Genomic DNA, 27,664 nt, shown 5'->3' on the forward strand with positions numbered 1-27,664 from the left:
TTGGGCCTCCATGGTGGCGCAGGGGTTAAAGACACAGCACTATCAAGTTATCGCCAGCCAGTACAGCACAAGTTCGATCCCCAGCCAGCTAGGGTAGGGAGCTAACCCACATGGTGCAGCAAACCTCTCCTGTGGCACTCAATGCTTCTATAGATCTGCCTGTTCTGCTCCCCACTCTGTCTCTGGTGAATCCTAACACCACCCCACCCCCACACCTCTGGCCTACACCCCAATTCTTGTACACATAAATAAATCTTTAAAAAAAAAGATTACTATCTCACACCATACACAAAGATCAACTCAAAATAGATAAAAGACCTGAATGTAAGACCTGAAACCATAAAATACATAGAAGAAAACATAGGCAAAACACTCCATGACCTACATCTCAGAAACAGCTTTAAAGACTCATCCCCTGAAACAAAGAAAATGAAGGAAAAGATAAACAGCTGGGACTACATCAAACTAAAAGGCTCTGTGCAGCAAAAGAGACAGTAACCAAGATGAAGAGACACCCAACAGATTGGGAGGAAATATCAGCACTCCACAAAACTGCTAACGGACTGATATCAGATATCTACAAAGAACTTACACAACCTAACAAAAACAAAGAATCCAGTTAAAAAGTAAGCAGAAGAGCTAAAAAGACACTTCTCCAAAGAGGAAATACAGATGGCCAACAGGCACGTGAATAAATGCTCAACATCACTTATAATCAGGGAAATGCAAATCAAAAGCACCATGAGATACCACCTCACACCAGTAAGAATGGCCCACATTTAAAAAAAAAAAAAAACAACCTAACAAATGGGGCCTCCCAGGTGGTGCAGCGGGTTGAGTGCAGCGCTAGGAAGCTGTCTGCAGCCTCTGCAGCGCTGGTTCAATTCCCAACCGGACAGGGGATGCCCACATGGCATGGCAGACCTCTCCTGCCTCACCGCTGTTCCCCTCAGTAGTGTGTTTTGGTCCTTCTGGATGTTCTGCTCCCTGCTCCGTCTCTGGTGAATTCTCTCACCCTCCTGCGCCTCTGGCCTGTACCCCAGTGCTTGTATAAATAAATCTTAAAAAATAAAAAATAACAAATAACAAATGCTGGCAAGGATATGAAGAAAAGGGAACCCTCTTTCATTGCTGATGGGAATGCAAAATGGTCCATCCTCTATGGAAAATCATATGGAGGACCGTCAAATTACTGAAAATGGATCTACCATATGACCCAGCAATTCCTTTCCTAGAAATTTACCCAAAGGTCACAAAACCATTAATTTGAAAAGACACTTGCACTCCTATATTGATCGCAACACTATTTACAATAACTAAAATATGTAAACAACCTAAATGTCCAAAACCAGATGACTGGATCAAGAAGATGTGGTATATATACAGAGTAGAATATTACTCAGCAATCAAAAAAGATAAACTTATACCATGCAGAGCAACATGGATGGACCCAGAAAGGATTGTGTTCAGTAAAATATGTCAGAAGGAAAAGAAAAATATCGGATGGTTTCACTTGTAGGAGGAACATAGGGAAACTATACAAGGGATCAGTAAAAAGACAAAAACAGCTGTCAAGCTATAAATTGGAGACATTCATCAGAGGAGGGGGAGGGAAAGGGATCAAAACAGGAGGGAAGAGCACAAGAGTCTATGGTGATGGTTCATGGGTATCTTGGTGGTGGTAATTTTATGGGGACAACACCAGAGAGGAGAAATCAAACACTGTATAAAAATGAATAACGATATAAAAAATATATATATAAAATAAGAACAAGCTTCCTTGAATGCCACTTGCATTTCAGAATATTCTGGAAAGCCACTATGAACTATAAACCATGGGATCAATAAATTCATCTATCCATCAAATATTTATTGCTCATTACCATAATGGACACAGATGGTATGCAAGAGGAGGAAAACCAAAATTTATCAGGGATGTATTGTTGGCTGAACATTGTGCTACATCCTTTAACACATTATTTCATTTTATCATTACAACCCTCTCAGAGAATTATTAATATTTTCACTTTAACAGTAGAATAAAGTCAAGTTTAGATAAGTTACAATGACTAAGTGGCAACAGCAGAAATAAGATTCCATGTGTTTGTCTCCCAAAATCCATAGACTCCCCACTACAAAGACCCATTCAAGCAGTTTACACTTAATTTAGGGAGATAAATTAACTAACACAGATAATAATTACAGGGAAAAATACAATGTATTGTTCAACAATAACTACTATACAGGTTTAGTTAAAATTTCTAATTTAGAAAATTCAGACACGAGCATTAATCTAATTGTAGTGCTTGGCACTATCTGTAAATTAATTGTGTATTTGCTTCCTTTCCCAGACTATATTCCTCAGATATATGGGCCATGTCTCTCTTTTTTTTTTTTAATTTATTTTTATCTTCAGCATCTGGTTATAGTAGATGCTTGATAAATATGTACTATATGGTGAGAGATCACTGAGATTCCATATCAAAGAAAAGAACACATTTTTTACTTATGAAATAGTGAGTATACTGATAAAATAACATTGGTTATTTTACTAGAGAGGAAGGTACATGATTGGATAAAATTCTTTCACTATTCATTATCTTACCTCTTGAATCTAATACGTTTAATAAGACCTAAAGAAGTTACTAAGGTTACTAAACTAAAGAAAAGGCAGCCCACCTAAGAGGTTGCTGTAATCATCACTGTGATGAAAACAGAAGACAATGTACATTAAAGAAGGAGCAATAGGACCTAATGACTAACTGTGAGGAGAGGACAATGAATCAAAAATAAGTTCAGGGCCTCCCTGGTGGCACAAGGGGTTAAGATGCAACCTATGAAGCTGTCCGTAGCCACTGCAGCACAAGTTCGATCCCTGGCCAGGGAGCAACCCACACGGCGCAGCAGACCTCTCCTGACTCGCCCACTGCTCCCCTCAGCAGTGGATTTCAGTAGATTTGCCTGTTCTGCTCCCCACTCTGTCTCTGGCAAATCCTCTCACCTCCCACACCTCTGGCCTGTACCCCAGTTCTTATATGCATAAATAAATAAATCTTTTTTTAAAAGATAAAATCTTTTTTAAAAGATAAAATCTTTTAAAAAAAGAGAAAATCTTTTTTTAAAAAAAGGTTTATTTATTTATTTATACAAGAACCAGATACAGGCCAGATTCATGGGAGGGTGAGAGGATTCACCAGAGACAGAGTGGGGAACAGAACAGGCAGACTGACGAGGGTCCCACATGGCGCGGCAGACCTCTCCTGTCACACCCACTGCTCCCCTCAGCAGTGTATTTCATCAGTCTGCCTGTTCTGTTTCCTGCTCTGTCTCTGGTGAATCCTCTCACCCTCCCGTGAATCTGGCCTGTATCCCGGTTCTTGTATAAATATGTCAAGATTTTAAACCTGAATGACAAGAAGATGGTTGCAGCACTGACAGACACAGGTAAATTAAAAACTACCATACATGTGAAGGTGGGTGGAGGTGGGGAGGCTTGTTTAGGTCAGAAATCATGAATGTGATAACACACCTCAAATATGTGGAAAAATAATGCATGAAAGCTTGGGTAGAGGATTACATAGATCACTGGCTTCTGTTTAAGTTGTAATACATTTGTTATAATGTAATTCACTCAGTTACAAAGTAATATAGTAAGAACAATGGCTATAAAAATAGCTAGTAAGATGTTATATTTTAAATAAAATTTAATTGATTACTCGCTCCTCATCTCCTTCCCTACCCCAACAGTTCAAAAACAATTAGGTGAGTACATGCTAAGTAGGCAACAGGCTGAGTGCCAGAAGTGGACAGAGTGGCCCAATATAGGTATTTGGAGTCCAAGTGGTATGAGAAAGGTGTTCGAGAGGAAAGAGGCCCGGCATAGAGATTCAGCACCTGATTAAGGTGAGGGAAAAAACCTACATGGGGGAATGCCTGGTAATGATTGTTAAGGCCCATGGAAGAAGGCTTCCACACGGGGGACCGCAGTAGCAGTGAGCAGGAAGAGAGTATCCACACAGTGGAAAAGTATAAAATGAAAAACAATTTACAAAATAATTAGCTTGTAATCCTTAAAAAAGTCAATGTCATGAAAGTCAAGAGAATACAGAATTGTCCCAGACTAAAGGAGACTATAGAGACATGACAACTAAATGCGACATGTGATTCTGGACAACATTCCAAGAAAAGAGCTTCAGCTATCTGAATATAAGATCCCTCAAGTCTGTTCCTGAATACTAAATCCTGTTCACACAGGGTGAAACTCTGTATGACTCGGCAAAGAACTACAGAGAACTATGTGCTCAACAACTACTACCCACAAGAGCTGGGGGACTTATCTTTTCTGAGCAGAAAGCCTAACTGAACAATCAGTAGGAGCCCCAAAAGGCTCACACTTTACTTACAGGGATGAACTACACTAGAATAAAAGGCACACTACACTTACCCTAACATGTTGAAAATCAAGGCACAACAGGGGTCTCCAAGTAAAAATGGCAGAGCATGATTACAGCTTTTGCTGACCACTTTTGGACTGTCTGTTCAGCTTGAACATGCTTTGGCTATTGTAGTTAGAGGAACCACGTCAGGGGAATTAAAGCTGCAAATGGTATGATATAAGCACTGAGAAAAACCAGAAACCCATTTGTTATGAGTGAAGTATACACAGAGTGGAACCAATTACCAAGCATATAGGTTTAGTGGGATAGGCCCAGACTACAGAGTGCTTCTGCACAGAGTTCAAAAACTAGACCAACAGTACTATCTGATTGACCAAGAACCCATTCCCACAGCTTATCTGGTAAAAAGATTAGCTTCTGTGATGCAAGAATACACTTTCAGGTGGTGGTCATTAATTTGGAGTTCCTTATTTATGGCTGGAATGAGGGGTGACCAAATTTATTTTAGTAAGATGCATCTGGAGTTTATTTTGCCTGGAAAGACACAGCCTTGGGGGAAAATTATGTGAAGGGAAAAACTTTCCTTGATATAAGATATAATGGAGATCTAGAACTTGGAAATGACATTCATACAGCCATCTTAACCTCTTAACCATAAAGGAAAACTTTGAAGGGCAAATGACAGAAGATAACAGGGAAGTTGGAATATGCAATGAAGATGGATTCAGGAGACTTACTCCAACTTGAATTAAGGATTACCTGGCTCCTACAGAATAATGAAGTGACTGAAAAATCTGGGATTTCTGATAATCTACCTGCTTAGACATGTTTAAAGTATGTTTTATTGGGCCTCCCTGGTGGCGCAGCGGTTGAGCGCTGGGTTGCAAAGCTGCCCGCAGCCTCTGCAGCGCCAGTTCCATCCCCGGCTGCTCCCCGGCCACCAGAGGAGGGTCCCACATGGCGCGCAGACCTCTCCTGCCGCCCGCTGCTCCCCTCAGCAGTGTACTTCGGTCCTTCTGCCTGTTCTGCTCCCTGCTCTGTCTCTGGTGAATTCTCTCACCCTCCCGCACTTCTGACTATACCCAGTGCTTGTATAAATAAATAAATAAATCTTTTTAAAAAATAAAGTATGTCTTGTTTTGTAGACTTTTTGCCTCTTATTTCTACATGGTTTAATGGACCTATGTTTTTAAAATGACAGTTATAAATCATAATAAACTGTTAAATCCAAATTTTAAAATATCAAGCTAAAACACTAAGTTGATTTGCAAGAAACTTAACTGCTAGTCAAAATAACTGCAAAACTCTTTTAAACAGGTAACAAAATACAGACACTGACTAATGTTATATTTATAATATCTAAATCTAAAATTACTAGGTGAGACAAGCAGCAATAAAATGTGGCTCATAATGAGGAAGCAAATCAGTCCACTGAAGCAGTTCCAAAAATGACAGAAATGATTAAATTAGCAGACTAAAAAACTTTAAAATAGTTTTCTAACATAAACACAGTGAAGGTAACTGTAGGATATAGCAAATAATGTATTTCTTACAGTATAACAAATTGTCTAAAAAGACAATTTCATGAGATTGGATTAACAGCAGATTAAATACTACATAAGAAAAAAATCAGGGAATGAGAAAAATAGCAATAAGCAAAATAAAGCACTAAGAGAAAAAGGCTAGGAAAAGTCTGAATACCACCAAACTGTCCACAGGAAATAATCAAGTGGTACAACATATTTATGCTAGGTGTCTTGCAAAGAGAATCAAGGGAGGACTTCCCTGGTGGTGCAGGGGTTAAAATCTCAGTGCTATCAACCTATCGCCAAGCACTGCGGCATGAGTTCAATCCCCAGCCAAGGAGTTAACCCACATATGGCACAGCAGACCTCTCCTGTCTTGCCCACCGTTCCTCTCAGCAGTGTATTTCAGTAGGTCTGCCTTTTAGCTCTCCATTCTGTCTCTGGTGAATCCTCTCACCCTCCCACGACTCTGGCCTGTACTCCAGCTCTTGTATAAATAAATAAATAATTCTTAAAAAGTTTAAAAAAGGAAGAATGTATCAAACAATGTACAAAATGAACAACAATGTAAAAAATATATAAAGAAAAAGAAAAAATGGTGAGGATGTGGAGAAACCAAAAACTCATATATTGCGAGTGGGAATATAAAATAGTTTGGCCACTGTAGAAAACATTTGACAGTTACGCAAAAGTTAAAAAGAGTTATCCTCTTACCACTTCTAACAGTTCTACTCCTATATATAGTTCCAGAAGAATTAAAAATAGATACTAAGATGAGTATATGTATATACATGTTCATAACAACATTATTCACAATAACCAAAAGGTAGAAACAGCCCTGATATTCACCAACAAATAAATTGTGGTATATACATACCATGGGATATTATTCAGCTATAGAAGTAAATGAAGTACCCGTGTAAGTTACAACATAGATGAATCTTCAAAACATACTAAGTGAAAGAAGTCAGTCATAAAAGGTCACATATGGTAGCCTCCCTGGTGGTGCAGCGGTTGAGCGCTGTGTTGCAGGGCTGCCCGCAGCCTCTGCAGCGCCGGTTTAATCCCCTGCCACCCGCTGCTGCTCCCCTCAGCAGTGTACTGTGGTCCTTCTGCCTGTTCTGCTCCCTGCTCTGGCTCTGGTGGGTTCTCTCACCCTCCTGCACTTCTGGCTATACCCAGTGCTTGTATAAATAAATAAATAAATCTTTAAAAAAAAAAAAAGGTCACATATGGTATGATTCTATTTACATGAAATATCCAAAATAGTTGAAAGCCAGGGCCTGGAGGGAAGGGGCAATGGAGAGAAATTACTAAATAGATAAAAGTGTTACTTGGAGTGATAAAAATGTTTTAAAACAAGACAGAGGTGGTGACTGTACAAAATGTCACTAAATTTTTCACTTTAAAATTGTTAATTTTAGGATATGTGAATTTCACTTCAATGAATATTTTTATTTTTTTAAAGATTTATTTATACAAGAACCTGGGTACAGGCCAGATGCGCGGGAGGGTGAGAGGATGCAACAGACACAGAGCGGGGAACAGAACAGGCAGACTGACCAAAATACACTGCTAAGGGGAGCAGTGGGTGAGACAAGAGAGGTCTGCTGCGCCATGTGAGACCCTCGCCGGCCGGCCGGGATCAAACCGGTGCTGCAGGGGCTGCGGAGAGCTTCACAGCGCTGCGCTCAACTGCCTGAGCCACCAGGGGAGGCCCTCAATAAATTTTTTTTTTTTAAATTACTGGAATTTTATTTGCCTCAGGCTTATGACTGGCAACCAAAGACATTATGCAAAGAAAGCAAAGATTAAGTACACTTTAGGGATGAGATGATACACATCGGTAACATAGGAGAGATCAGGTTGACGAAAGAAGCCATCCAGTACACTATATAGATTGCAATATTCAATAGTGTTTTCAACAAAAATTTTAAATCAAGAGCAAAAAAATTAAGCAATGTTTACAGTAGACATAAATCTTATACAATTTAAAAAGCATTTTTTTTTCAGATCAGAGAGCATAAAATGGAAAAATGTATATGCAGGTGAAGTCTAACTACTGTACATTTTTCACCTATCAAAGTTGCTTATATGTACCACAGTGTAAAAAACAAACAATACCGAACAAATAAAAACCTTGAAAATTGCCTGATGAAAAATAAAATAACCAGTGGCTTTTAATGGCTTCTCCTGGTTATTAGTGCTACAAAAGACAAAAATCTTCTCATCTGAACAGGTGATAAAACCAGGCACAATCAAACCATTACCAAATTAGACCCACCCTTAGAAACATACTATCCACCCACATATTTTCCTTCAAAAGCTTTTTTGTTTTAATCTTTGACTCTTTGAGGCCCATTTGGTCATAATATGTTACAAATATTTTGTGTGTGTGTGCCTTTTTTTTACACCATGATATCATATGTTGTCTGGCACTATCCTAAAGCTAATTTATAGATGATGATGATGATGATATAGAAACAAGCCAGGGCCCATGTCACAAGTGAACTCACTGGGTAGGTGAGAGGGGAGGGAGGAATTCAGTTCTACCAAGGAAAAAAGGTCCATACTGATCACTCATCATCAGTTCCACTTGCTTCTGACTGTTCGTTTTCATCCTGCTCTTCATCACTGTCGAAGTCACTCACAACAGGTTTGGCTTTTCCTTGATTTGGCCTTTTCTTGCCTTTTCCTTTGTCCTGGCCCTTCTCATCTTTTTTATTGAGCTTGATTTTTACTTTAACAGATTTTGCCTCTGATTCCTCCTCCTCCTCCTCTTCATTGCTTTCACCCTCACTCTCTTCCTCTTTGGCAATTTTCTGCCGAGCACTCTTAAACACTGACTGTAAGACGATGGAGTCTTCATAGATCTGGGATCCCTCCAAGTTGAATGTCTGTGCATTATGACAGAGAAGCACGACATCTTTCTCCAGGTCACCCAGGCTCCGGTACTTATGATTACGAATTCTTTCCTTTATTTTTTTGAAATCCACCAGCTTCCCAATTAATTCATAATATTCTGGTAATTCTTTCCTTGAAGGTAATTGAATGAAGACTTCACTGAGCTGTCGCCCTGAACTGTTTCCTTCTATTTCCAACTGAGAATTACTGGGCACCTTCTCCACATTACACCTGTGTTTGTAGTTTAACACAGTATCGATGATGGCGTTCATCTGCTTTGTCAGTTTGGGGGGATTTGGTGATAGTTTCTCCGCAGGGGGGTGGCCTCTTCTCTTCTTAGCCTTTTCTACATCTTCTTTCGCAGGATCTTTATCCACATTTCTTCGTCTTTTTCACTTCTTCAGCCATACTTCTTCCATTTCTTCCAAATTGCCGTCTTCGATGGCCTATAGTCCTCGACAGCCCGCAGAGTCTCAATAAATATTTTTAAATGTATACTGTACTCCATTAAAACAAAATGTATCTAACAAGCCAAAAGAATAGATGAAAGCTAAAAATAATCCAAAACGGGAGGAAAAGGTAAAAAATACAGTTGGGACAAACAGAAATAAATAGCAAAATGGTAAATTTAAAGGTAATGATTCTAATAGCTACATTAAGTGTAAATGGTCTAAACCTGTATTTTTCAATAGTCAAATGTGGCTACTGAGTATGTGAATGGGAGGTAGTGCTAATTGATATGTACCATAACTGTAAGACTTCACATGCACACACAAAAAAGAAGAAAATAAAAAAATCTCATTAAAAATTTTATATTGGTTGCATCTTAGAATGATAATACTTAAAATATACTGGGCAAAATAAAAAGCATTATGAAAATTTCAACAGTTCTTTTCACTCTTTTGATATGGCTATAAGACAAATTTTAAATTACACACTTGGTTAGCATCTGTCACTGACATATTCCAACCAGCCATTGCAAATCCAGACACTGAAAAACAGATTGTTAGACTGAATTAAAACCAAAATACAACTATATATTAATACATATGGATAAGTTAAAAGCTTGAAAAAGCTATCATAAAAGGTCATCATAAAAATGCTGAAAAGGCTAGAAAACATCAAATACTTCTTATCAAGAAATAGAGGTCAACTTATCAAAAATTTAAAAGTGTATGTACTGAAAACAAAATTTCAAAATATAACACGTAAAATACACTGAACTAAAGGGAGAAGAAAGGGCTATATTAAACCAGAGGGAGAAAAACAAATACCAGATGATTTTACTCACGTGGAATATAAAGAAACAAAGGAAGTGGCAAAACTAAACCAAAACAAAGCCTAGAAATATCACTGCACTGTTGAAGCTACCAGAGGCAGAGGATGAGGGTAAAACAACGGGGGTAGGGAGCCAATGGTATGGTAAAGGGATATGAGCGCTCTGGTGGTGGGTGTGGTGTAGTGATGTACATCTGAGGAGGTATGAAACTATTCCCTGAACCATACAGAGTGCTATAAACCAATGTTATCTTAATAAGAAAAAGTCAAAACATTTTTAATTAAGATAAAATCAAGATCTAAGTAAATAAAAAGTGGTGGAAGAATTTTTTTAAAAGATTTATTTATTTATGCATACAAGAACAGGGGTACAGCCAGAGGTGAGAGGATTCACCAGAGACAAGAGTAGGGAGCAAAACAGGCAGATCTACTGAAATCCACTGCTGAGGGGAGCAGTGGGCGAGATAGAAGAGGTCTGCTGTGCCACGTGAGTTAGCTCCCTGGCTGGCTGGGATAGAACTCGTGCTACAGTGGCTGTCCCTGCCCACAGCTTCATAGTGCTGTGACTAAACCCCTTGTGCCATCAGGGACGCACAAGGGAGGAAAATTTTTTAATAAAGGGAAAATACACAAATCTACAGTCACAGCTGAAATTTTAACATCTTTCCCTCCGAGCCACTTGATACAATGAGGAAAAAAGAATTGACTAGCACAATTAATGAACTTGACCCAATGGCTTATGTAAAACACTGTACCCAACAATTACAGCTTGCTACATTTACCAAAACAGAGCTTAAGATGGGTCATGAAGCAAGTATCAACAAATATCAAAGGACTGAACTTTACAGAGAATGTTGTTAACTAGCTCTAAATCAGCATCAAAAAGATAACTAGAAGGCGCCTCCCTGGTGACACAGCGGTTGAGTGCTGGGTTGCGAAGCTGCAGGCAGCCTCTGCAGCGCCGGTTCAATCCCCGGCTGCTCCCTGGCTGCCGGGCAAGGGTCCCACATGGCGCACAGACCTCTCCTGCCGCCCGCTGCTCCCCTCAGCAGTGTACTTTGGTCCTTCTGCCTGCTCTGCTCCCCGCTCCGGTGAATTCTCTCACCCTCCCGTGCTTCTGACTGTACCCAGTGCTTGTATAAATAAAAATAAATAAATCTTAAAAAAAAAAATAAAAAGATAACTAGAAGGGTTCTGGTTCCAGTTAAGAGAATCAGTATTCTGTTGTCTGTCACTGCAGCTACTAAAAATGGTCAGAATGTACAGCTATTTGAAGACTCTGAAAAGTATAAACAGCAGTAGGTAGACTGGGAAAGACTTCAACACAGCACTCAATCAACAATGAATTTACCTTTTATAAATTTCTCCCACAGCCACCAGCCTAGACTGCAGCCTGAAATCCAAAAGAAGGCATCAGTATAATCAAAAAGAGATCCAGGAGAAACCCTCTAGTTCTAATCCAAGGAGTATAGGAGGAGTATACTAATACTCAGAAACCATTGGGGAAATCTCCCATTTTCCTTTCTTTAAAATTCTCTCTGTCCTCTCCAAGCAATCTTATAATGACAATCAGAGTAGAAGCAAGGGCACATGCAAGCCTAAAACTCTGAAGTACAGAAACTTCTTTGATCAAAGGAGCTGTTTTTTATTCTCCTTTCTTCTATCATTTAGCCCCAGACAGAAAAACACATTCAGATAGATCAGGCTAAAATTAGCCCCAGTTTTCTGGCTCCTGGTGGACTGAAAAAGAGAGTTCCAGGTAAGTAGAGAGCACCGTGAGGGAGGATCTTAAAAAAGGAAACCCATAAAGCGGTTTATAAAATTCGGTGCTCCCTAGGAAGCTGTACATCTGTGCATATAACTAAAACCATAGCCACAGACATCGAGAATTGAAGTACAAGATAGACTACCATCTTAGGCCCTAGGCTGGCCGCTGAGTGGTACCTACATGCAACAGATTTCAAAAGCACTGCAAAAGTTAAAAACAAAACACACACTGAAACAACGACCCCTATAGAAGGGATGCTCTTATTTTGTCTTTTTCTTTAAAGGGAAGATGGCAGCACCCACTAGTCCCAACATCATGGATGACTGAGGAAGAAGAGACAATATCGCTATAACAACAATAACTGCAAAATATAAGAATGTTACAATAAAATTAGTTAACATACAAAAAATAGTAGCAAATACAACTCAGCAACCTATAAAAAGGAGTATATATGATAACCAAGTGGGATCTATCCCAGGAATGCAAGGGTGGCTGCCTTGAGTCCAAAAGGAATCCAGTGACTGGCTCTATGTCACTGTGGTATTGCAACAGAGTAATCGAAAGAGGGCAGGTTCCATGTTTCCCTTTGCCTTCTAATAAAGGGTGGAGCTGAGTGGTGAGGGGAAGCTTAAAAGTACTTGGGAAAGACTTGAAGAGAAGACTTGGGGAAGCATGTGGAGCGGAGAGACATGTGAGGAAGCCATGAAGCAAGCCAAGAAGCAAGCTTCTTGAACTTGCAGTAGAGACCTGGGGGACATGGATGGAGACTCTTGAAAGAGATGTGGGTGAGAGACCCACGGGGAGGCTGACAATGGCAGCTTTTATTTTGACTTGTACTTTGATTTTGCTCTTTTCCTTCCAGATTGCCTGGGCCCTATTGCCCCTCTCCTATGGTTCCTTGCCACAAAGTGCCTTAGACTTGTGGCAAGCTGTCAGGTCTCAGTAGTCCTGCTTTGAGACAAACCTTTTTGGCTGGACATTTACCCACAAGGGGATGGGTAATTTTGGGTGTTTCATTGGGAAACCATATGCACTTATTCTTTCCCTATTGCATACAAATTCTATTAAAGTTGTTTTCTATTGACCGTCTCATACAGTAAGTGTTTGTTTTTTCTTTATGTAGTGGATAGCAGAAACTACTTAGAGAGTGCAAATTTGGGGTGCCAAGGTACCCTCATTCTGCCCACAGTAATATCTAACTGCACATCGTCCCCTTTAGTACCACGAACAACCTCTATACCCTTGAAATAGTTGCCCCTTCCTGCTTAAAGGGGGAATGTGACCATCTGTTACTTAAAGTCAAAAGACTTGATGAAACTGCACTTACCCCAACAATGCCATCAAGGCTTGGAAAAATATTTTTAATTTAAGTTAAACTGGATTAACTTTATGAGAAGTAAATTAAGTCCCTGCCTTTAAACAGATTATAGCCTAGTAGAAAATTAGATTCAAAAATTTGTCCACCATATATTAACATTTATAAACATTGGGAAACACTAGATAAATTAGAATTAAAATATAAAATATTACAAGTTTGATGTCATTATTGTTAGACCATATAAACTCATATAATTTTTATAATCTCTGAATAATTAGCTCTCTATTGTACACATATAGAATTGTTCAAGATATCCCTGGGAAAATAAACTGAATTATGACAACTGAAAAAGGTATGATGCTAATTTAGGAGTTAAGACCTCAGGTTATGGGGCACATTTATCCTCAAATCAATGTAATACCTTAGGTAGTTCACTTAATTTCTAGTGCTTCAATTACATTTTTTTTTTTTTATAGAGGCATGCTTTATTTATTTGTTTGCTGGTTTGTTTGTTTGTTTTGTTTATACATGCACTGGGTACAGTCAGAAGCGCGGGAGGGTGAGAGAATTCACCAGAGCCAGAGCGGGGAGCAGAGCAGGCAGAAGGACCGAAGTACACTGCTGAGGGGAGCAGCGGGCGGCAGGAGAGGTCTGCACGCCATGTGGGACCCTCCTCTGGTGGCCAGGGAGCAGCCGGGGATCGAACCGGCGCCGCAGAGGCCGCGCGCAGTTTCGCAACCCAGCGCTCAACCGCTGCGCCACCGGGGAGGCCCTCAATTACATTTGTAAGCTAGAGTAAATTAAAATATTTCTAACAGTACTTTGCCATTATAAAAGTCCATAATTCTGTGATTTAAGTCCATGTACAACAATTCTAATGTGAATTTTTTCTATAGGAATTATTAAATTTTACCACAAAACCTAAATTTCACCATAAAGGGATGGGAATTCTTTTAAACAAGAAGGCCAGAGGAGGGAAGAAAGCTACTCCAGATACTAATTTAAAACTGTTAAAATTCAAACTTGGTTGCTTTCTAAAATAAATTTTATTCATTATAATTTATTAAGTATGTAATCAGTCAAATATAACACTCTGATAAACTAGAATTTTGAACAAACAAATGCTTTAAAATTCTAATAACTATGCATAAGCAGTAAATTATTCTTACTTGAATTTCTACTGCTGTGTAGCGCAGGGTTACTAAGTACATAATTACATAAGAGAGTCACCCAACTTCCAAAGGAGCCATTCCAGTGAATTGTGTAAATAATATGCTTTAAAAAAAACATAACCTCCTCACATATGAATTTAGATGTACCAGATATGGTGTAGCTGTGTACCTGTGAGACTAGAACACAGTCTTAAAAAGGGCTGCCTAATTATGAATTTACCAGAGAGACTGGAATGACCCAAAGCAAATTAATACAGACTTTCCCTCTGTAACTTTCTGTAAAAATATTTTCACTATTCTGCTTCAGTACAGAAAACAAAAGATCTTAAAAGTCACAGGCTTGAGATAAGAACTCCGGGTACAAGACAAAGACCAAATATTTCTAGCCTTGATAATGTTTTTCTTAATTGCCAAATATTTGTTTTGTCTTTCATTTGCATTAACATATCCTAAATATTTGAACTATGCCTGATTTTACTTTAAGGTTGATGAATTTGGACTAAGAATAATTTTCTTTTTTTTTTTAAATCACATAGCATATTCAACATTAGCAGGCAGCAGGTTTTATAATAAAACCTAGTTGCCACATGTGTTCTGTACCAAAAAAAGTCTTTTTTTTTTTTTGGCCACCCTTCCTGGTGGCCGGGGAATGAACCGGCGCTGTAGAGGCTGCGGGCAGCCTCGCAGCCCAGCGCTCAACTGCTGCACCATCAGGGGAGGCCCCCAAAAAGTCATTTTTAATACCCATCTACGGGAAATAAAGCAACTTAGTAAACAAATTTATGCACAAAGCCAGGTGGTATCTTTATTCCCCCAATAACAGAACAAAAAGCAGGGATGTTGACTTACATTTTCTTTGCTATATTAAAAATCACCTTATGCTAAGTAAAGAGATCCTATATATGCTCACTTACTAGGTGAGAGTAAAACTGCAATTATCTCAGATTAGTTTTTACAAACTCAATCTCTTATATCTGTACTTAAAAGACCCTTCAAATCATGCCAAAAAGAAATTATTAGGGAACACTGGAATTTTGCTGTGTTAAATTCTAAGCAAATCCCATTGCAACAAGCTCTAAGGGACTGCCCAAATTCCTTTATTGTCCTAGAATTTATTGCATTAAATATTATTTGAAATAAATAGACCACCAGTTGAGACCTGGGATCATGGGGTTATGCAACAACTTTTGATGATGTAGGGTTGGCCTATACACAAATTTCAAATGGCTACAGTGCTCATTGGGAAGATTAGGCTTTATATATTTCTGAGGCAGGGAGGAGATGAGGGAAAGAAAAGGGAGGCAAGGACAAAAAGAGGGAAAAAAGAAATCTTGGTTGTAACTAGAAGAGTAAATAGACGTTTAAGCAGTATTTTATTTTATTTTTTAAAAGATTTATTTATTTATACAAGCACTGGGTACAGTCAGAAGCGTGGGAGGGCAAGAGGATTCACTAGAGCCAGAGCAGGGAGCAGAACAGGCAGACGGACGAAGTACACTGCTGAGGGGAGCAGAGGGCAGCAGGAGAGGTCTGCATACCATGTGGGACCCTGGCCCGGTGGCCGGGGATTGAACCGGCGCTGCCGAGGCTGCGCGCAGCTTTGCAGCCCAGCACTCAACCGCCGCGCCACCGGGGAGGCCCCTAAGCAGTATTTTATTTTGATGAAAAGCATTGCAATGCTTTTTTTCCAGTATGGATTTACATGTTTGTTCATAACAGTTGCTATGACTCAACAGAGGCAAGTGTCATGTTAATTATCCACCTATGAAGGCAGGCTGGCTGCAATACAAGCAATCAGAGTTCTTGCCCCTAGCTTCTCAGCCAAAAAGACCAAAAGAAGACACTAAAATCCTGATTGGGAGGTCAGGGAAAAGACATAAGCCTTCATACTAGATTTCTGGACCATCCCCCTTTGTACAGATGTGCTGCACTAACAATGAGTTCAAAAGGGAGCTATCTGGAGCTGCCTTCTTAACGGGAGGGAAACTGCTCATGAAAGGATCCCCTGATATCAAACAGTATTTCAAGGACTGCAAACCAAGTATCCCAGCCCTCTTGGGTACTCCTTAATTTAACTTTTGTGTAGGAGTAGAGAAAAGAAAATTACTTGCTCATTAGAAAGAGAATAAATGCCTATATAAATAAATGGAACCATATTACATCTGACTTCCTAGGAAACACAAACAGAGGAGAAACTCGTTTTCAGTGGTGTGTTTACTTCACTATTTGCAAATAGCTGGCTGATTGGCAGCTACAATATATGAAATAAATAACCATTTCAAAAATCAAGTGTCATGTTCCCTGGTAAGTAACAAAGATGAACATTATCCACCCTCCCAGTCCAGTCTACGGAATTTAGCAAGAGAGTAAGTTTATTGGCTATTTGTGTGATGTGTTTTGAGGACATTTTCTGTGATGGGGTGGTTATTATTTAGGTTAAATAAGAAATTTTTTCTCCTTTCTCTTAGGACATCAAGTATTAAGAGTTACATATTCACAAGAAGGATCCAAAATGAGTGTTTCTGAAGCAAGTGAAATGTGACAAGAAGTTGTAAGATGAGAAGTGATGAGTATACCTAATATTTCTTTTTCTTCCAGGAAAATAAAGTACCTAACCTTACAATCCAATTTATTACAAGCCAAGATGCAAACTAATAAATCTCAAATATACAGCCTAGTGCTACTGCCCACTTTTTTTGACACCAACCTGAATATCAATGCATCAGATTTTATGTAAAACACAAATTCACAAGCTAGTCTTTAAAATTTCTGTTCTGAAAGAGAGAATTTCTGAAGGAGAAAGGGAAGTTTAAATCCATGCACTGTTACATTCCAGAGGAGGTACAATAGCTAAGAACAATGGGATAGAGGCATGTATGGTCAGCTTTCATTTTCAAATTCTGTTGCAAAATATTAGCTTACTTGTTAATGGAAGCTTTGAAGAGTTTGCTGGGTATCTGAACCATTTAATAGCCTAATTATATGACCTAAGTCACATGAATCACATAGGACCTAAAATATTAAGTAACAGCAGAAAGGGATGTGTATTTTATGAATCCTTCAAAAAACAAAAACAAAAACCTAGTTCTCGCCTCACTTCCTTAATCTTTTTCTGCTTTTTAAAAAGATGTGTCTTCCCCATGCCTACATGAAAGGATAGATTTCGGTTTGTAAGGCAAACCCAGGAAATATTCAAAATGAAGAACCTATTTATGAAAACCAACTTATATTTCTAACAAATCAATGGCAACATTTGGACTTTGAATGAAAACATTCAATTAATTATGTTAAAACACTGTTCTTGGGTGAATCAATATTATCTCACAACTTATTTACATTCACCCCACAGCTTTCAACTACAACATAAGAATATCTAATATAAAAACCTCTACTAAAGGAAAAGGGGTAATGGCATCAGTGTACTCATACTTAGGTAGTGTTCACCTATTTGCAATTAATTGTAGACAAATATATGAAAATTATGATACCACAATTTCAGATAAACTCTCAGTTTTATAGCATGTGTTCAGTCTTGCAGAATTCCTTTTTCTTCCACCTCATTTATAATATAAACTGCTCTTAAACCACTTTAATACATCGTTACAGTACTCACCAAGCAGCAGATCAATACTCTAATACAGAGATGCTGATTCCATTAACACAAAAACCTGTGCAAGCAGCCAAATGCTGAACAAAGAGCACAGCTTTCACCGGGTTTATTCTTAACATGTCTCCACATGACTGAGATGAAATATTTTGCTATGGTGGGCAAGCAGAAGTTGAGTAAGAAATAATGGCGTTTAAAATAACAATTAAGAAGATTTAATTAGAGAGAAAGTTTGAAAGATAAAGTTAAAATAAATTTCTTCACACCTATAGGAAATTTATCATTTATCATCAGATCCGTTCATCTGTAATCATAATGTTGCACTTGATGCTTCACAAACTGTCATGTCATTAAATGTTTATGCTGCAGTTCAACACTTAAGACTAAAATGATCAAGAAAAAGGTTATGAAAAAGAATGAAAATAGAGCATTGGGTGAGAAAAGGGGAGAGGAGGAAAAGGAAACCATTCTACTGTTCTCATTTTAAAGCTATTTTCAATGGCATCTTGTAACTTTTTTTTTCTAAATTTGCTACCAAAAATATTCACAACTTTTCATATAGTTATTACATTTATCTTTCCTTTATACTATCATTACAATCTGAGGCAATAAAACTGAGTTGAAATATAACTAGAAAGAATGGAGATCTGCCTATATGCAGTGGTACTAGCAACTTGTGGCACCAAAGGGATTTAACTTTGTCTAAAACCAATTCTCCCTGCCTTTTCTTACACTATTTGTTTTCAATGGACTAAAGCTGCAATACATCCTTTCTAGACCAGCTTTAATCATTTTCACAACTATGGTTGCTATGACAACAGGATGCAGCTTATCTGTGTTTTCATTTTCTCCATTTGAGTTGCCATAACAACACAATGATTCTGCCTTTCTCCAATATGTAACAACTTTTTTTTTTAGGATTATATTTTTAAGGACACTGGATTTCCCTATGATGAAAATAAATAATAGAGAAAAATAGAATTTGTGTAAGAAATTTATTTAAATAACATAACATCCAATTTTAAAATATTTTGAAGGAAGAGTTACTTTGACAGGCACTTTCATCACACAAAAACAAACAACAGGGCCTCCCTGGTGGCGCAGCGGTTGAGCGCTGGGTTGCGAAGCTGCCTGCAGCCTCTGCAGCCGGTTCGATCCCTGGCTGCTCCCCGGCCACCGGAGGAGGGTCCCACATGGCGCGCAGACCTCTCCTGCCGCCCGCTGCTCCCCTCAGCAGTGTACTTCGGTCCTTCTGCCTGCTCTGCTCCCCGCTCTGGCTCTGGTGAATTCTCTCACCCTCCCGCGCTTCTGACTGTACCCAGTGCATGTATAAACCAAACAAACAAATAATAAATAAATAAATAAATAAGACATGCCTCTAGAAAATTAAAAAAAAAAAAAAAAAAAAAAAAAAAAAAAAAAAACAAACAACATTTAAAATAAAAACCCTGATACTACTGAAATCTAAAGACTGAGGATAGTGAGTAGTGACTGATTTTTGTGCAGACTTCCCCAAGCACAAGATAGCAATCCTATCATGAATAGGAGCTGTGGGAAAGTGTCTGTTAATAATACCTGTCCTGGGCCTCCACGGTGGTGCAGCGGGTTGCGCTGGGTTGCGAAGCTGCCCGCAGCCCCTGCAGCGCTGGTTCGATCCCCGGCTGCTCCCCGGCCACCAGAGGAGGGTCCCACATGGCGCGCAGACCTCTCCTGCCGCCCACTGCTTCCCTCAGCAGTGTACTTCGGTCCTTCTGCCTGTTCTGCTACCCGTTCTGGCTCTGGTGAATTCTCTCACCCTCCCGCACTTATGAATGTACCCAGTGCTTATATAAATAAATAAATAAATCTTTCAAAAAAAAAATAATAATAATACCTGTCCTAAGTACAGAAGTCAAGAATGAAGACAGTTTTATACCACATACTTTGGTGTGGTAATCCAACATTATTTGTTAGGAATACCACAACTCAGAGTAGTGGGTGTTATACTAGGTAAATTCCATTTTACAATCTTTACCTTTACAAATCTAGGTTTCTAAAGGTAGTAGAATTATTCAAAAGTTCATACAGTTCAAATTATTTTATAAGGTAAATTGAATATTTCTATAAGTTCACATTTTAAAAATGTCAAAAGAAATTGTATGGGGAATATAAAAATAAAATTTATTATAAAAAAAAAGCCAAAAGAAACCATTTTTCCAAATAAGCACAATAAAATTTTAAATTCTTTGGCTACTGGATCACCATGTCCATTTATGGACTATCAGTAGGTTTATCCTGGGAAAAGCAAGTATTTTTTAAAAACTCTCACTTTTACAAACCCTTTGTTCCTGTATTTTCTGGACCAGGACTTTATATGCTGTGAATTATATATAGTCAGTCCTGCTAACCACAGAAATGGAACTCTTAACACCACTTAATAGAGTTTTCTCCATATTGCATCTTAAAATAGATTAATATATGATGTCAAAATAAACGGAATTACAATGGTTTTAAAAACATAGAACATTATATATGCAAAGAAAATCTTAATAGCTTAAATCTAAATTGAGATCTTTTAGTCCTTTAACCATTGACAAAAATACATTAAAAACTTCTCCCATAGTATAAATACCCATAATATATACATATATATACACACACACACTTACTGCTTACAAACAAAATATGGAAATGTTACTATTTTAGAATATATGCAAATGTTACTAAATTCCCCGAGTTCCCTACAGGCATATAAAATGTTATTTATTATAGTATTGTAGTATCTTTACAGGATAGAACTAATTTTTACATATTAATGTAAATGAGACACACTTTAATTTTAATCACAGCTGAGATAGAACAAATTTTACAGTTTGCAATGAACTGAAAAATATTGAACTAAACCTGAGAACCAACAGAAAACTTAGGGTCATTAACTGGGTGAACATTTTCTTTTTTTTTTTTTTTAAGATTTATTTATTTATGCATACATGAACTGGGGTACAGGCCAGAGGTATGGCTGGTGAGAGGATTCACCAGAGACATAATGGGGAACAGAACAGGCAGATCTACTGAAATACACTGCTGAGGGGAGCAGCGGGTGTCAGGAGAGGTCTGCTGTGCCATGTGGGTTGCTCCCTGGCCAGCCGGGGGATTGAACTCATGCTGCAGTGGCTGCAGACTCCTTCACAGGTTGCATCTTAACCCTTGCGCCACCAGGGAGGCCCTGCGTGAACATTTTCTTAAACTCTTTTTAAGAAAAAAATCCTCTACTATCCCAAACTCTGAAATAACATTTTAACAATTTGTATTTTAATCACTTTTTAAAAAGGACTATAGAGGGAGCATCTGTAAATATTAGAAGCAAAAATAATGGCTGGAACAAAATCTTTAGAATCCTTTCCACACAGGAAACTGAAGAAATCTAAGACAATGATAATGAAAATCAAGCTGCTGGAGCAAAAGGGAGGTTACACTACTTCAGAGGAGAGGTTAAGTAAGAGAGAATAGCAGTACAGATGTTGTTGAAAAGAGAGGCTATCACAAAACAGATTCCAATCCTAAGCAATCTGGCTAGATCCTCACATGAATATCAAACCAACAAACTTGGTTAAAATCATACATAAAAGTCCATTTCTCTCCAACTCTGCTTTTGTCTTTCCTATAGTTTGTTGGATGCTGGGAATCCTCAAGAAAATCCTTTTTTGTAAGGCCTAAATTCCACCAAATAAATACTACTTTGCAATGATTTCTAAATTAGCTGAAGTCAGTAGGTCCTAGCCTATAAAGAAAGATGATGAAATTTTATTATAGTACAATGTGAATTTAGGTGCTAATGCTATTGTTATCATGTGGGTCTAGAGACTGGGTTTTTGTGATGCACTGTTGCAGGATTGATTATTTGAGCATGTGTGGCCTAGCATTCTTGGTAACACTGTGACTCTACCAGAATACCCCTTAAAGGAGAGCCTCTGGTCTAATTCCAGGGCAATCGAGCAGACATGCATTTAGATCTGAGCTACTGCTGCTACACCTGCTAGAACTCACTGATGGAATTGTTAGAACTGCCCTGATCTGACATGCCTAGCCATTTATTCTACAGGCACTTGAAGGTTACTAGGACAAGCCCCTACTACTCTTCTCAAGAATGTTAAACCCTATCTAGAGTGGTAAGAATTTCAACCCTCACTCTCTTGGTTAAGACCTCCCTTATTTTTCTTCTATTCATAAGGCAAGTGATGATTTGCTTTTGTTTTACTCATAGCTAGTGAGTCTATGATCTCTGTATATTTTGTGTAGAGAAGTGGGAGAAGAACTTGCTTTTAGATTAATCTTTGATACTAGATAACTGAGCATTTTAAACGGACAAAAACTATACCTCAGTACCCCGAACAGAAAAGCAAGGTGAAATCCACAAGCCAGGACAGTTGCATGCTGCAGAAAAAGGATATTTATTTCCAGTGGTTTTTGAGGGGTAAGAAAACATATAAGAGATCTAAACATATTCCCATACTTCAACATACAATATAGTGACTTATAAAGATTCATTCCATCAGTCATTAGAAATTGGATCTGGGAAGATACCATTTTTAATCATTTTTCCAGAGTGAAAGAATACATTAGCATAAAATTAGCAGAGTCCTCTACTTTAGAAAGAGATTTTTAATGTGCCTTTAATCACAGATTTCCACCTCTTGCCTTACAAAAATATTAAGAGGCAAGCTGATCCTTTAAGGCGCAGGGGGATAAATCAGACTTTTATTCAATTAAGATAGTTAAGATATAAACCTTTTTCTCATTTGTATTATATAGATTGACACTGGTTCCCTCATTTGATCTGCTATTAGTCAAATGTTACTTATGAATCAATTGTTCCAAAGGAATATTGGGAATTCCATAACACAAACAGGTCGGCAGTGGTATCCCACCTCATTTGTTCTCTTTTAATTTATTGTAAAAAAAAAAAGAGGTAGTGTGCCCAGGATTTAAGAACTTAATCTTCTCTGGATCCTTGTATAAGCTCTTTAAAAAATCACTTTGAGAGATTAAAAACAGTATTAAATTAATCATATATTAATAAGTGAATAAGAAACAGTATTAAAACAAGTATTTGAAATGTGAATTTACATATACACTGTTTATATATATATATATACACACACACACACACACACACAAAGTATGCATAATATAGACACCTTGCCCTGAGTGCATATGCTATGCCTTGACATAGTATCTAATAATAGTGCCCTCCAATTTCAAAATCTTCTGTCTTGCCCTTACTTTGTCTCCTTACTTTCTAACCCTATCTAAACACTCATTTTTAACTATAATATAGTGTATTTCTCAATAAAAAAAGAGAATCTCTTCTTTGATCTTTTCCAGTATTAAATATCACTCTTCCTACACTTGATCTGAGCCAAAAGGCCGAGAAGCGATAGATAATCACTCTTTCTAGTTCCTGATTACATTTTCACATCAATGGAAAAACAAGATCTCACTCTCTCCTATTGCTTAATGTAATAAAATAGGGCTATTTGTCCAAATTCATCAATCCATGAATCTTTGAAAAAAGCTATCAGTCAAATCCTAGTCTTCCCAAAATTTGGTGAATGATTGTACTACCAACCTCAAAAATATACGCTTAAAAAACCCCACAAAACTTACTAATGAAGACTATAATTTAACACTACTCATAAGAAATTATAGCTCTACTGACTGGCAAGTAATTTGCAAAGGCAGATCAGTTTAGCTGCATAAAATAAATATCCACCTGCACATACTAGCACTAATCAGGGCGTGAAATTAAACTTTTTATTCAGAAGGAAGTAAGTGCTTCAAGGCTGTGATTTAGTCTGGGAAGCAAATATTAAGGTCATCCTTTTCTCTCTGATGTTTATAGTATTGCATATGGTGGGAAGAAGGGAAGTGGGTAGACTGATCAAATTCTGTAGAAGTAAGAATAACTCTTTAATGTAACAAATGAGCCATTTAGTTTTACTAATTGCACAGACTAAACAGAATCCAGTTAGGCCTCCCTGGTGGCACAGGGGTTAAAGTCTCAGCGCTATCAAGCTATTGCCAGAGTTCAATCCCCGGCTGGGGAGTTAACCCAAATGGTGCAGCAGATCTCTCCTGTCTGGCCCACTCCTCCCCTCAGCAGTGTCTTTCAGTAGATCTGCCTGTTCTGCTTCCTACTCTGTCTTTGGTGAATCCTCTCACTCCCATACCTCTGGCCTGTACCCCAGTTCTTGTATGCATAAATAAGTAAAAATAAATCTTTTGAAAAATAATAAACAAAAAGAACCCAGTTACTGAAATGTATGAACACTGAAGACCTAAAATCACCACACTATGGACATCTAACTCAGTCAAAACTAAGGGGTCGGTGTTTCACTAAGTAAAGAAAATTTAACAAGTATAAATGTACAATGTTTTAAAATAGCTTAGGGTCTCCCTGGTGGCGCAGGTGGTTGAGCGCCGCACTCTGAGGCTGTCCACAGCCTCTGCAGCGTGGGTTTGATCCCGGCGGGTTGGCAAGAATCCCACATGACGAAGCAGACCTCTCCTGTCTCACCCGCTGCTCCCCTCAGCGGTATATTTCGTCAGTCTGCCTGTTCTGTTCCCTGCTCTGTCTCTGGTGAATCCTCTCACCCTCCCGCGCATCTGGCCTATACCCCCAGTTCTTGTATAAATAAATAAATAAATCTTTAAAAAATAAATAAAAATAAAATAGCTTATAGACATTTTAATTACAACATCGTAAATTTTGGATTAGCGGTTAATGAGATTTTATTCTATAATTTAGCCAACTGCCTCAATTTTCCCAACATTTATCAAAATCAACTAATACAAGCTTCAATCCACTATACTCTATCCACATTACACTTGTGTCTACCAGAAAAAGCAAACAAAACCAAGAGCAAAATATTGGCTATAAAGATCTACAGAAGCCATGGCAGTTTTCAAAGTTTGTTCCCAGAACTACTATCATCACCAAGAAACTAGTTAGAAACACAAATTTTCAGGTTCCACCCTCTTCTGCTAAATGGAAAGCACAAGCCTCCAGGAAACTCTGATAGTTTTTACTGCCACAGCAATGAACAACTAAGCCAAATTCTTCAAGCAGCTTTGGCAGTGTTTTCTGCTAAAGATAGAAATTATAAAGTAATGAACTATTTTATATATATATATGTAATAAAATGTTATCACTGCTAAATTTCTTGTTGGGCTGTTTCATTGTAATTATGAAAGACAATGCTCTTAGGAAATACATGCTAAAGTAGAGGTGAAATATCATGATATCTACATTTCATGATTTAGAAGGAAAAGTATAACCACATAGAGAGAAAAATTCAAATACAGCAAAATGCTAACAATTGGTAAATCTAGGTGAGATAAGTAATTATTATGCTTTCCTCACTCTTTCTATAGATTTGAAAAAGATTGTTTCTATCCCTACCTCTTTTCAAAACCATATTTATTCAACTATATGATCTTAAGAAAGTAATTTAACACCTCTGTGCCTTAGTTTCAACATTTCTAAATTAGAGAAAATAACATTTAATAAAGTGAGACATATAATAACTGAGTAAATATATGTAGAGTACCTAGAATCATCCAATTTATACACTGAGCTATATAAGTGTTTGTAGCTATTTTTACTGTTGTTATTTTGTTGTTAATACTACTGCCATTATCCAAAACCAGAGAGAAAAAAAACATAGTTTGGATGCTCTATATAATTTCCAAAATATTTTTATTACTTATAATTTCACTGAGTCCTCACAATAACTCTTTGAAGTAAAAAGCATTATTACCATCACTCTCCAGATGAAGAAGGGAAATGAGACTCAGAGAGATTAAAGTAACTTACCCAAGGTTTTATGACTACTGAAAGTGTGAGATGACAATCATTCTTGTTTTCACTACAGCACAATGTAAAAGTAAAATTTACATCCTGGTCAGGGAGCTGGAAGGGCTTATGCTAAGTGAAATAAGTTAGAAGGAGAAAGATAAATATTGGATGGTATCACTTATATATCGAATATAGAGAAACCCAAGAGTCAGACAGACACAAATTTAAAGACTACCCCTTGAATGCTGATTACAGAACTGAGGTAATACAGAAGGGAAAGGTGAGGAGGGACAAGAACTAAGTGGGAAGGGAGTACAATGGATTATGGTGGTGACTATGGGTACTTCACGGTGGAAACTTTACTACAACTGAAGGGGGGGAATCTTACACTTCCAAAATACCAACAATGTAAACCAATGTCATCGCAACAAAAATAAATAAAACCAAAGAAATTTACATCCCAATCTAAATTGATTACAAGGTAACTCAAAGAAAACACACTAAAAAAGACAGGTAGAACTTCTGTATTATCAGTTATAGAGAGAAAAAGTTACTACTAGTCCATTCAGCAAAAACAGATGTCACTTTGCAGAGCTTTGATATTTTTCTTAAATACCTCTGAAAACAAGGATCAAAAAATATGAACTCTTATAAAAGGGGATTTATTGTATTTTTATGGCTTATTACATACCTTGTAACAATCATTTTGTTAAATGTGAATGTCAGTTTTATTTTCGGTCCCTTTTTTTCCTGGCTATTTACAAGCTTTGTAAGAATCGTTCTTTAATTAAGTCTAAACATAGTTTTATATAAATGGATTCCTGGAAATAAAACGTTCAGACTTAAGAAATGATTGTTACAGAGACTGTAACAGGCCGTAAAAAAAGAATGCCACTTTAAACAAAGATTTCTCATTTTAATTAAAAAGATAATCATCAGAACATTCCTACACTTAACAGAACCATTTGAAGAAGCTTCTTTGGAAAAAAATTATGTAGCATCTTATGCAGGCTCCCATGTATAATTTATAATATATTTAAATCAAAGTCTCAGTTGATCCTATAGCATGAATTTTTATATACTGTTACTACACTTTAATGATATATTAAAAGAGAAACAGACCCAAATAAGATAATCATCTTTGTTCTTTTTAATATAAATGCTTTAAGATTATTAACATTTTCAATAAGATATTGGTAAAAGCACATTTAAGAATACCTATAAAATACTTTTTAACATGACCTTATATGAAAACAAGGATTTGTTTGTTGATGCATTCCATTTGTGTCAGCTGAAGAGACTATTTCCAGTAGACAATGATATAATCAAAGCTGACACATACCTGCATAGAGTTTCTATTCTCAAACTCTGATAAAAGGAAATGTAATCATTCTGATTTTCAAAATACCTTATCTTTATATGACTGGAGAGTATGAAAAATCTTCAGAAGCAGGATTTGGAAAGGCAGGATTCTTTTTGATTAATTCATTTGACTAACTTTTAAACAGTCCAGTTTTAACTAGCTATGATTCAAAAAACAGATGCATCAATCTTCTTCTCTTTGTCACCTTTTCTAACTTACAAAGAATACTAAATCTGAGTTGAGTAACTATTAAAAAGACTACTTCTGTAGCAACATATTACTAGAAACTACTTCAGAGCAGATTTTATTTTCTCAGGTTATAATCAGAGAACTATTGCCTAACTGAGGACTTGGTATCAAAGAAAGTAGTGACTGTCTAAGATCACCAAAACAATGATTCAATAACTGTAAACTTTTACAGCCATTAAAAATAATGAAATTATATTCCAGCTTCATAAAATGGGAATAACATATCAATGATCAGCAAGTATGTA

General features: G+C 37.5%; 2 protein-coding genes and 1 pseudogene across 5 annotated transcripts in view; 1 reads left to right on the top strand and 2 right to left on the bottom strand.

The window, feature by feature from the left end:
• BTRC (beta-transducin repeat containing E3 ubiquitin protein ligase) overlaps nucleotides 1-27,664 on the bottom strand; it is a gene marked incomplete at both ends in the record, with an annotated part of 164,247 nt that overhangs the window by 125,286 nt on the left and 11,297 nt on the right. The window lies entirely within an intron of this gene.
• Nucleotides 3,956-5,174, top strand: LOC311178096 (proteasome subunit alpha type-2-like; annotated as a pseudogene). The gene is made up of 2 exons: nucleotides 3,956-4,018; nucleotides 4,544-5,174. The product of its transcript is annotated as a proteasome subunit alpha type-2-like (transcript).
• The window catches only part of LOC311178097 (uncharacterized protein), a gene marked incomplete at both ends in the record, with an annotated part of 30,304 nt that continues 11,139 nt past the window's right edge, over nucleotides 8,500-27,664 (bottom strand). Inside the window, 3 exon segments of the mRNA XM_084244481.1 lie at nucleotides 8,500-9,219; nucleotides 9,223-9,273; nucleotides 13,046-13,134. Of these exon segments, the coding sequence (XP_084100607.1) occupies nucleotides 8,500-9,219; nucleotides 9,223-9,273; nucleotides 13,046-13,134 (860 nt within the window).

The sequence above is a fragment of the Talpa europaea genome (genome assembly GCF_964194135.1).
Source record: "Talpa europaea genome assembly, chromosome: 10".
Classification (NCBI taxonomy): domain Eukaryota; kingdom Metazoa; phylum Chordata; class Mammalia; order Eulipotyphla; family Talpidae; genus Talpa; species Talpa europaea.